The following is an 11,953-nucleotide window of genomic DNA, read 5'->3' on the forward strand; positions in this document are numbered from 1 at the left end:
TGGCCAGCTTGGGAGAGCCAGCTGGGAAGGTCTGAGGGGCTGGCATTTCCTGTAAGCCTTGCCCATACCTGTAGAGGGGTGTCCCAGCTCAGCTGGCAGCAGTCCGTATGGCTGGAGGCTTTGTGCGCAAAGAGGCCAGGGAACAGTCAGGCTGGGACAGCCATGCTTCCCTTGGTATTGCCTTGTGCCCGCCCTGGAAGGAGCTACCCAGCTAAAATAAGAATAGGAATTCCTGCCCAGCTGGTAGGAACGAATGCCGATTTCTCAAGGAGGGATGGGCCTGAAAACAAAGCATAGCATGTGGGCTGGGCTCTACTTTGTGTTGATTTGCAAGGTCACTTGAGAGCCGCACCCACTCCGGGCATTCATTGATCCTGCCATTAGATCCAGGCGAGGTGGCCTGGCCAAGTCGCTCATTGAATCCCAAGATGGCAGCCTCCAGGGCTCCTCACCTGCCAGAGAGGTCCTGGGCTCTCAGCCTAGGGCGCCTCTTACCCTCCAGGAAAGGTGACTGTTTCTCTCTTGTTTCCTTGACCATGGACTGAGATGGTGGCAGGTAGTGCTGGACTGAGATGCTGAGAAGCCAAGGGAGAGGGAAATAAGAAGGTCGCTGTGGCAGTTTTAGCCAGAATCCCCCACTCATGAGTATCTCTCTTCCAGGCAAGATCCTCTTCCGCAGAAGCCACATCCGGGATGTAGCTGTGAAGAGACTGAAGCCTATCGATGAATACTGCCGGGTAAGAGTGTGTCTGGGGCTGGGGGAGGGGCTTGGGGAAGGCTTCAGGGTGGAGAGAGGGGCCTATCTGCCTGAGTGTCCATCTGTGAAGAAAGGTTGCTGTACAGAACCCTCCTGAGGCCTGGTGTTTCCTGGCCAGAGGGGTGGGTATGGGATCACCCCGTAGCTGGGCCACCCTCTGGGACCCAAGGACCTCGGGTTCACAGCTAAGCTTCTGTGCCTGTCAGGACATATCCATGTTTACAAAACACTGTTTTAAGTCACTTCCTCTGGGAAGTGAACTGAGCTCGGGAGCTAAGTCAAAGAGCCTCCTTCCAGAGGGCTGCTTGCTTCTCTATGTGAGATTTTGCTGGACATAGAGAACTATTTCTTGGAATTCCTCTTGGGATGTTGTTGGGATCAGTTCAGTAGCATCAGCAGTACACATTTGTTTATTCACCTAAATCTTGGTAACTACAAATGTTCATATACACATCTTTACAGATGCAGGTGTTCACACAAACACACACGCACATGCACATTAACACAGCTGGTGCCAAAGAGCAGGCAGGAGAAGGACAGCAGTGTCATGAGCCAGAGCCCACCTGTCTGTCTTGGATTAGAGCCCAGCGCTCCTGCAGTGAGCATGAGTGGCTACCAGGGGATGAGCAGCCCTCAGTTTCCTTGGCACATGGCCTCTGGAGGGCCAGACTTCCCAGGTTGGAAGCCCTGACTAATTTCATGAACTTGGGCAAGTTACTGAACTTCCCTGAGCCTCTGTTTCCACATCCGTCCAATAGGGAGAACACACAGGGTGCCTCCACATGGTGGTCAGGAGGATGGAATGAGCTGGCACATTGTAAGGGCAACAGCACAGCATCTGGCTCAGAGGAAGCATTCAGCAGATGCTTTTGTTATTATTTTTACAAAGGGCAAACAATTTGTATTAAATAAACAAGCAAATGAAAACGTTTTATTATTTTTTAAATTTTATTTATTTATTTATTTATTTAGATGGGGCAAAGTCTTGCTCTGCGGCCCAGGCTAGAGTGCAGTGGTATCATCTCCACTCACTGTAACCTCTACCTCCTGGGTTCAAGCAATTCTCATGCCTCAGGCTTCCGAGTAACTGGGATTATAGGAGCGTGCCACCAGGCCTGGCTAATTTTTGTATTTTTATTAGAGATGTGGTTTTGCCGTGTTGGCCAGGCTGGTCTCAAACTCCTGGCCTCAAGTGATCTGCCCACCTTGGCCTCCCAAAATGCTGGGATTATAGGCGTGAGCCACCGCGCTCAGCCATATTTTAACACGTTTTGAGAGAGGGTCTCGTTCTGTTGCCCAGGCTGGTGAAAAGGCTTTATTAAAAGCAAATAAAAGTTAAAAAGCAAATAAAAAATAAAAACAAGCAAATAAAAAAGCAAACACGAAATAATTTAATGTTTCTACTGGGCACCATTGGCTTTAGTAGAGCTAGAATTTCGTAGTTAAATGAAACCCACTGTGGTTCCTGACTCAAAAATCTTGAGAAGATGTGGTATAATGTGTTATAATGCGGCAAATGAGGTATAAAATTTCACAAGTGCTGGTATTAGAGTATCAGAAGGAGAAGAGCTGGAGTCGAATCCCGGTGCCCACTTACTAGCTATGTGACCTTGGGCAAGCTGCTTTGCCTCTTTGAGCCCTAGTTTCCTCAGCTGTAAAATGAATATAGAAACACTATCTCACATGGGGACTGAGTAGGAAGAATGTGTATCACAGTGTCCTCATACAGAGCTGTTGCAGGAAGACCACTGGAGGCCAGGAGTTCGAGACCAGCCTGGGCAGCATAGCAAGACCTCATCTCTCCAAAAAAAAAGTTTACAATTAGCCAGGTATGGTAGCACACACCTGTAGTTTAGGTGAGAGGACTGCTTGAGCCAGGAGGTCAAGGCTACGGTGAGCTATGATCATGCCACTGCACTCCAGCCTGGGTAACAGGGAATGATCCTGTCCCTAAATAAATAGATAGATAAATAAATAAATAAATAAATATGTTTAAATAAGAACCAACATGCTAAATTTATTAACTGGTATTCCCAAGCCTATAGGAAGAAAAGACAGTGTAGTCTCCATTAAACTGAAGTTTAAATTTCGTGACTGTGCACGTTATACTTGGGTCACATGTTCTGCCTTATTTTAAAAGGATGCCCCAATGCTGGATTCCCTTAAGCTAGAAACTTCTCTTCTTCAGACCAATATTCATTTTTCTCTTTAACAGGCATTCACTGTTTCTGGTTAAATTGATGGCTGTAGCCTGAGATTTTATTTCTCTTTATTCCTTTCTCAAGAAGTTAAATAAATGGGCAAAGCTAATGGAGGAGGGGGCACTGGGCGGGAGGAAGGCTTTTCCTGCTGGGATTTATAGCTCCGATTAGCCAGCCCAAGGCATCTGCAGCTGGAAATACTGTCTGCTGGATCATCCGGAGGAGGAAGTGATAGCATCTTATCTCCTGGGATCAGGCTTTGAACAGGACTCCTGATTCAGAGGGGCTCTGGCGCTCCAGTGTGCCATGGGTAGCTGGGGGAGCCATTGAAGTGGGGTCTGCAAGAGGAGGGGCCTCCTAACCTCATTAGCACAGATGGAAACTGCCCAGAGCCAGACAAGGAACGGGGCCACCAAGCAGACAGCCATCTATCTCACAGGCAGTGATTTACTCTGAGAATGACGGGGGTGGGGCAGTACAGAGTGACCTTTAATTCTGCGGAACTAGGAAGCTGGGATCTGTGGTCTGATTGTCTGAGAAACCCACTGACCTTGGAATGGTCTTTAGGGACAAGTCCGTGGCCACTGCCACCCAGCTTTGCATTTCACAGCTTGCCTCCAGACAGGCCACTCAGCATCACTGCCGACCCCAGCCAGGTTCATAGCCAGTGCCGTGTGCAGTCCACTCCACGGCCAGCCCTTCCCCTGTCTCTACCTGCCCTTGTCTACATACTGCCTGGAACCTCTGGAGTCTCTACTTACAGTGCCCTGCATAGCCCACCTGCTTGACTGGCCATCTTCCTTGGACCTGCTAGACAATATGGGCTCAGAGTCTGGGGTTTGATAGGAATTCACATGCACCCAAAATTGTGCAGCTGGCTCTGCACACCGAGCAGCTGGCTCCCTGCAAGGACTCAGACATGGAAAGTCTGACCATGCAGTGGACCTCCCCAGACTTCGGGCTCCCTGCCCTTGCTGGCCAGCCAGTCCCACCACCTAATGGCGGTTTCACAGCCCAATCTCAGTGTTAATTTTTAACATATAAGCAGCAGATTGGATGGGAATCACGGAAAATTTACCACATGCTGACTGAGTGATCGTTTTATGTGGCACTTGAGGGTCAGGTGTCTATGAAGAGGGGTTCCAAAGGCATTTCTTTAACTTCATAAATTAATTTAAAGGACAACATGGTAATGCAGTTAATATTTAATGGTCTGGGACCTCAACAAGTTGAAGACTTTCATCAGACTAACAAGAGTAAGCTCTACCATAGAGGCTTGGACTCACAATTTTTTAAGTGACTCTAGTTACCCCATTCCTAGGGGTGAAATACATGTTTGCAGTATTTGTCCAGGGGATAAAATAAATATTCTAGGGAGCGGTTCAGAGAGGAGTGTGAGAGAGTGTTCGAGAATGATCAACTCACCCTTTGACATGTTAATAACATTTATACAAGTCTCCACTTCCTGGTTGGTACGACTAGAATTTTTTTGCTGCCCAAATAGCTGAGCTTGTTTCTATTATTCGTCTGTCTATGACACATTTGATTTCAGGGATCAATGGCTTTCTTTGTAGGAGGGAAGAGGGATTGGGTGCGGTCAGACTTAGGGGCAGGAAGTCTGAGCCCAACAAGAAGTCAGCGCTGAAGGGTAAGGATCCCCTGACCCTCCCCTCTGCACCTCGCAGACTCATTCATTTTTATTCCCACTTCCCAGACTTGAAAACTGAGGCTATTGCATGGCAGTGGTTCCTAGTCCCAGGTATTCTCCCTTCCACTGTGGGATTTTCCGCCACAGCCAATCATTGGAGCTCTCCCCTTGGGGAGAGTAACGTTGTTCTTGTGGTCCTTGTTCTGAAAGCAAACCTGGCCCAGGAGAGGCCTTGCCAATGGGGAGACTTAGGCAGAGGCCAAGGCTGATCTGTTCATGAGGGGCCTCCCGAGTGGCCTGGTGCTCTGGGAGAACCCAGGTAGTAGAATCTCACCATCTCCCTGACAGACCCAGGAGAAGGAGGAGTTTCTAGGCTGAGATAAAGCAGATCATGTCCCTTTTCTCCTTAAAGACCTTCAGAAGGCTGGGCACAGTGGCTCATGTCTGTAATCCCAGCACTTTGGGAGGTCAAGGTGGGCATTTTTTTTTTTTTTTTTTTTGAGACAGAGTCTTGCTCTGTCACCCAGGCTGAAGTGCAGTGGCACAATCTCAGCTCACTGCAAGTGCTGCCTCCCGGGATTCACACCATTCTCCTGCCTCAGCCTCCCGAGTAGCTGGGACTACAGGCACCTGCCACCACGCCCAGCTACCCAGCTAATTTTTTTGTATTTTTAGTAGAGACGGGGTTTCACCACGTTAGCCAGGATGGTCTCGATCTCCTGACCTCATAATCCGCCCGCCTCAGCCTCCCAAAGTGCTGGGATTACAGGTGTGAGCCACCGTGCCCGGCCAAGGTGGGCATATTGCTTGAGCCCAGGGGTTCGAGACCAGCCTGGGCAACATGGTGAAACCCCATCTCTACAAAAAATACTAAAAGTAGCTGGGCATGGTAGTGCATGCCTATAGTCCCAGCTATTGGGGAGGCTGAGGTGGGAGGGTCACTTGAGCCTGGGAGGCAGAGGCTGCAGTGAGCCATGATTGCACCACTGCACTCCAGCCTGGGCAACACAGTGAGACCCTATTTCAAAATAAAAACGGGCTTCCTTCAGAAGAGTCCCACTGCCTCTGAGAATATGTGAGCACCTCAGCCGGGCCCTCTGTGGGCTGGTTCCAAGTGCTGCTGAGGCCTCAGCTCCTACCTCTCTCTTCCATACCCTGCAGTCCAGTTCAGCAGACACGAGGCCATCCTCAGCTAGCCAGGCCTCCGCCCCTGAGCCTGCGCTGGTCCCCTGCCTGGTTGCACATTCAGCTTCCACAGTGAACTCTTCCATAAGCCTCATGACACCCCAGGAAAAGCTGATCACTCCTGCCATTCTGCCCCCAGAGGACTGCGCCCACCCCCACTCTGCGCATTTCTTCTCTGCGGGAGGGTGACTTCTGTGTGTCCGTCTTCTCCTAGACTGTGAGCTCCTTGAGGGCCACATTTGTCATCTCTGTGTCTTCACTAATAAACAGGAAGCCCAGCCCTAAGGGGATGTCCAGCCAGTGCCTGATGACAAGATGGAAAGATCACAAGTAGACAGAACTTCCTCAGAGAGTGACATATCCCCCAGGCCCTGATGTACTAAGGTCCCTTGTGAAATGCCTTAAACTACTACCAAGAATTAGACACCGTTTACATTTCAAAGGGAGTCACTGCTCAGATCCGTCAAAAAGAAAACCCATGTGTTTTGAATACTCTGATTTCAGAAGTTCAGTGAAACCCCAGCTTTCTAGATGGTGACCTAGAAAGAACAGTCCCGGCAGGTTAGAGGCAGCCCCAGAGGTGGGGCTGGAAGGACACAGGTGGGAGGCCAAAGGGGCAGGATGCCAGCCCCCTTGTGCCACACCTCCAACTCCACCCAGGGCGGCTGGGCTTTTACCCATAAGATTTCCAGGGATTAGAAACTGATGCTTTAAAAAAAAAAAAAAAAAAAAAAAAAATTCTGGGCAGGAAAAAGCTTTTAAAAAAAAAAAAAAAAAAAAACAAGAAAATAAACTGATGCTGCTGAAAAGAGAGAAGCAATCGAGCCGTGTAAAGAGTGGACTCCTGTGGTGTTTTGCCAAATGCAGAGCTTTCCTCTGTGTCCTGACGCAGGCATTACCCAGAGTGGTGGGCTCTGTGGAGGATGACCGTTTTGAAGCAGAGGGTCTGAGCACAGTCTGCCTGGGCCCCCTCCTGTGCCACTTGTATGTGCAAAGACCAGACTTGTGCCCACCGTATCTGAGTGGAGGTCTCAGAGACACACAATGCAGCCACCCTCTCCCTTGTCTACACCTGCACCATTGGCCATGATGACACTTGGTGCTAAGTGGTAGCTCATGTCATGGCCCCCAGAAAATGGTCTTGAGGGGTAGGAGCTGGAGACTGCAGGACAGTTTAGGACTGGAAAAGGGGAAGCTGGCAGGGTTAACTGATGACAAAACCTGAATGGCTCTTCAGCACCTCATTACTAGTCCTCCCTGACCCAGGTACCCACTACCCCAGCCCTTTTCTGCGTGCCATTTCTGTAGATCTGCTCTCAGCCAGCTCACTGACCCCTGGTTTACAGAATGGCACGGTTGGAGGGGACTGAGGCCAGCTCAGCTGATATCCTCCAGGGACCTGCATAGTTCCAGCAGCCCCGCAGGGCAATGCTTCCTGCCACTTGACCCAGAACCTGAGGGCTAGAAAGTCATGCTCATTTCAGCCCTTCTCCAACCTGAAGCCTTCAGAACCCTCTGAGCTCACCTGAGCTCTATTAAAAAGTCTCAATCAGATTGATTGATAGATCAGACAAATAAATTCACTGGTGATGGTGCTGTTTAGTTAGATCTGTTAACAGTTAGAGCTGGAAGAAACTTCAAAATGTCTCAAACCTGGATTTGCCCCAGCTGTGTTCCACAGGGTGTCACTAGGAGTTGCTTGGAAAATCAGCACCACGGTCAAATAACTGTGGGTAACGCTAGAGGCAGGAGGGAGTGGATCAGGGCATAGGCTCTGGACTCAGCCTGATTCAAAATTTTGCTACTTATGGCCGGACACCGTGGCTCATGCCTGTAATCCCAACACTTTGGGAGGCTGAGGCAGGTGGATCGCTTGAGGTCAGGAGTTCGAGACCAGCCTAGCCAACTTGGTGAAACCCTGTCTCTACCAAAAATACAAAAAATTAGCCTGGTGTGGTGGCACATGCCTGTAAATCCCACCTACTTGGGAGGCTTAGACAGGAGAATTGCTTGAACCCGGGAGGCAGAGGTTGCAGTGAGCTGAGATCACGCCATTGCACTCTAGCCTGGGTGACAGAGTGAGACTTGGTCTCAAAAAAAAAAAAAAAAAAAAAAGCTTTGCTACTTGCTAGCTGTGAGGCCTCATGGAATTATATAATCTCTCTGTGCTTTAGTTTCTTCTTCTGTAAAACTAAAATCATGGTCATATTGTCCTCTTAAGAGTTGAAGTGCTGATTAAATGACACAGTCCTACAGGATGTTGTTAGTAGTAGTAAATGCTGGCCTGTACAAAGCTCTACAGGTTTCTTTCCTGCAGGACTTCTCAGAGGCTTTGTGATGGTAACAAACATGGTAATACCCAAGGCCAAGATGGGGGGACCCTCAAGGCAGATTTCACCTGTGCCGACAGAGCTCATTTCACCTCATCAGGGAGTCCTTCCATGAGACATACTTCAGGATTCCATTTTATCTTGGAAGAAATGACAACCAGAGAGGTGAAGTGAGCTGCCTAAGGTCACACAGCAAGTATATAACTGCAGAACTGGAAATGGAATTGACTCCTGTCTCCCATTCCAGTGCTCTTTCGAGTGTGCATCACTGCTTTCTCCTAAGGAATGACGATGGCAGCAATGACACTAATGTTATCACGGCTCACGTTTACTGAGTGTACTCTTTACCAGCCACTGTGCTAGGCTTCTCGTATTCATCTCACTTAACTTCCTAACAGCTAGGTGGGTGCCACATCGCATCCCAGAGCTCAGAGAGGGCAGGTAACGCATCCAGCCTCACACAGCCCATAAATGGCAGAGCCAGGACCCAAACCCGCATCTGCCTGCAGCCCTGAGGTCCTGAGGCTCTGAGGCCCTGACTTTACCATCACATGGCATACATCATGAATGTCTCATGGCAGAATTTTAGACCTAAGCTGGGGTTGCTAACCCTGATATGCCTGTTATCTGGCCCCTACCCTGCTGTTCTCAGAACGGCTGGGCTTGGGGGTGCCCTGGCCCTGGCCATCACCAGCCCAAGCTGCGGGGACTCACTGCTCAGCACCACCCTCTCCTACCAAATGATTTTGGCCAGAGCTGAGCTTTGGCAGTAGCTCTGATGGAAGCTGCTCTGGGCTGAGAGCCTCTTGTCAGCCTGAAATCAGGACGAGCCCTCCACACGGCTCCCCTCAAGGCTCCCTGTTAAATAAAGATGCCACGGTTGTTCCACCAAAAGGCCTCTTTGTCTGAGGCCCTCATGGCCCACGCGTCCTCTGCCTCCAGAATGTGGGTCTCTGTCGGCATGAAGAGCCCCTCTGTTCCCTGCCAGGGCTGAGTGAGCCGTGGCCGGCCAGGGTCTGCGCTTAGGGTGGATGGCAGCACACTGAGCTGGGAGGGCACTAGCGCTCTGGGCCGCTGAAACCCTCCCTCTCCCACCCTGTGTCCCTCCCTCTCCCTTTCAGGGTGGTCACTCGGCAATGACTCTCTGCACACAGCTGGGATTCCTGGTAATGGTTTCCTCCTGCCTTCTGCCCATCCCGACCCTATTGGTGCTCCCTCCTGAGGCCCCCTATCCTCCCTGAATTTCTCTCCCTCCCTCTCACTCCCTGTCTGTCTCTCTCCTTCGTCAGTTTTTCAGTTCCTTTTCCTTCTACCTTCCCAAGGAGAACACAGCATAGACAGTGTGCGTTAAATGAGAACTTGAACACTCTGGGGGCATGCTCCACCCATCTGACCTTCACAGCTTGGGGCTTGGATTCTGCCCCTCTCCTCACTTATGGCTTCACCCCCAGCAGCCTCAGTATCCCCATCATACGTGGAAGCAATGATGTCTACCTCCAGGACAAAATGGGGTGACATGTCATTCGATTTGCTCTCTCTCATCCCTGTAAAACCAGGCACAGCCCCATATGCAGCACACACTGCAAAGCCCTCACTGTTTGGTGGATGACTGGTGGAGTCAAGGGGCCAAGGGCAGGGCCTGACACGTAGCTGCTCATTTAATGTTAATTTTCCTTTTCTGTTTCTTGCCTGTTGATGGAGATGTGTTATGTTAGAGACCCTTGGAAAGCCATGAACCCTGAAAGGAATGACTGGGAGTTACATCATGCTGTCTTATCTGCTATGGTCTGGTCTTGTCTCATCTTGCCTGGGTGTGGGTCTGGCATCGAGAAGGGCCCATCTTGATAGGATGCCTGGTGCTAGATGGCACACTTGCGTTGTTATCTAACCAGCTCAGAGAATAACTAAACCATTACTTTCCTCTTCCTCCATATTATCATTCTATGGATGCAACCTAAGATTATACGTGGGTTTTTTGCCCCACTGTCATGTCCCCTGGCTACTGGATATTGGGCTCATAGACATGGAAACCTTCACTACCTTATCCATTTTTCATTCATTCATTTCTTTAAACAAGTATTAATCAAGTGCCTGCTCTGTCAGGTACTCTACTAGGATCTGGGGACACAGAAGTCAACCGAACAGATTAAAATCCCTGCCTGCAGGGAGCTTACCTTCCAGTGAGTCTTCCCCACCCTCCACGGGTGCCTGCGGGCAGGCCACATGGTCTCCCTGCACCTCCGTCTCCTCACCTGTAGTATGGGGATGGGAATTGTGCCCTCATGAGGATTTCCTGGAACGACATTCACAGACTCACTGTACTTGGCCCAGGAGCCGCTGGATCCAGGCGTTGCATCTGAAGCTGGTCGTGGTGTGTGAGGTTTCGGGAGGCAGGGGCATGGGACAGGGTCATGTCTTACACACCGGGGGACTTCTCATCAGGAGTGTCTCACAAGCCCTGCGTTTGTTGACTCCTCCAGTCCTGGGTTTTTCTGTCTTCTCCTGGCTCTAGCCCTTGTCTCCCTGTCCCCCATCCCTCAGCCCTGCTTTGGCAGTGTTCTCTCCTGTCTGTTTGGACCAAGGGATCCTTCCTTGCCCCAGCATTTCTCCCCATACTAAATTGAGGGGCCCAGAAAATGGGGCTATACCTGGCCTCACCCTACACCCCCAACCCCTCCATGTCAGACCTGGCCGGGTCAGGGTCCTGCATGCTGGTGTGCAGCATGAACTCTGACTACCTTCTTTTTATTTGATTGTATTGTATTTATTTATTTTTTTGAGACAGAGTCTTGCTCTGTCGCCCAGGCTGGGGTGCAGTGGCGCGATCTCCGCTCACTGCAACCTCCGCCTCCTGGGTTCAAGCGATTACCCTGCCTCAGCCTCCTGAGTAGCTGGCATTACAGGCACCCTCCACCACACCCGGCTAATTTTTGTATTTTTAGTAGAGACAGGGTTTCTCCATGTTGGACAGGCTGGTCTCCAACTCCTGACCTCAAGTGATCTGCCCACCTCGGCGTCCCAAAGTGCTGGGATTACTGGCGTGAGCCACCGTGCCTGGCCTAACTCTGACTACCTCCTGACCTAGTGCATCACTTTCCAGCGGCAGACTCTCCTCATGCCTGGATGACAAGCGCACAGCTGGCCCACACACTTGCCATGACTACTATTTCCCATAGAATGCCCACTGCTCCTCTCTGCTTATCCAAACCCTGCAAACTCCACTAGCCATGCTTATGCCCACTCTTCTAAGAAACCTTTCCACACTCTTCAGTTTACGTTGTTTCTCCAGGCATCCTCAGCTTGGCCTGAAACAAGGCCCTGCTAGTCATGCCCCAGCCCACCTCCTATGGCCCTTCTCCCTTGCTCTGGGCCCTCAGGCCACACTGGCCTTCATTCATCTCCTGGAACCAACATGCTTGATCGCTCTACCTCCACCTTGACCAGTTAATTCTTACCCATCCTTCAGGACTTAGCTTTAAAGAGTCCTTCCTGAAACACTGGCTCCCCATCTTCCACATCTTCTTGGGTTCTGTCAAACTCCATCATAGTGCTGTGTTGTCCTTGGCAGCAATTATCAACTTGTCATGAAATAATTAATTTTGTGGTCAGTGTTTAGGGAGTGTGAATGCCTGGTGCAGCTGGAGCGTGGCTAGTGGGAGACAAGGCTGGGAGGACATGACCTTGGACTGTTGGGTTAGGGATCTTGGACTTACTCTGTGTGCAGAAGGGAATTCCCTCAGGGTTCCAGCAGAATGACTAGCTCCTGAGGACCCTAAGACCCAGGGTTCTAGGGTTCAGTGGTCTTTTTTTTTTTTTTTTTTTTTTTTTTTTT

At 50.2% G+C, this 11,953-nt stretch overlaps 1 protein-coding gene across 1 annotated transcript in view; it reads left to right on the forward strand.

Moving 5' to 3' along the window:
• The window catches only part of LOC108515064 (SH3 and PX domain-containing protein 2A-like), an 84,201-nt gene that overhangs the window by 71,001 nt on the left and 1,247 nt on the right, over positions 1-11,953 (forward strand). The window contains exon 4 of the mRNA XM_017851649.1: positions 661-737. Coding sequence (XP_017707138.1) covers positions 661-737 — 77 coding nt within the window. The remainder of the gene's footprint in view (positions 1-660; positions 738-11,953) is intronic.

This window comes from Rhinopithecus bieti, unplaced genomic scaffold (genome assembly GCF_001698545.2).
Source record: "Rhinopithecus bieti isolate Rb0 unplaced genomic scaffold, ASM169854v2 scaffold_31787, whole genome shotgun sequence".
NCBI classification, from domain to species: Eukaryota; Metazoa; Chordata; class Mammalia; order Primates; family Cercopithecidae; genus Rhinopithecus; species Rhinopithecus bieti.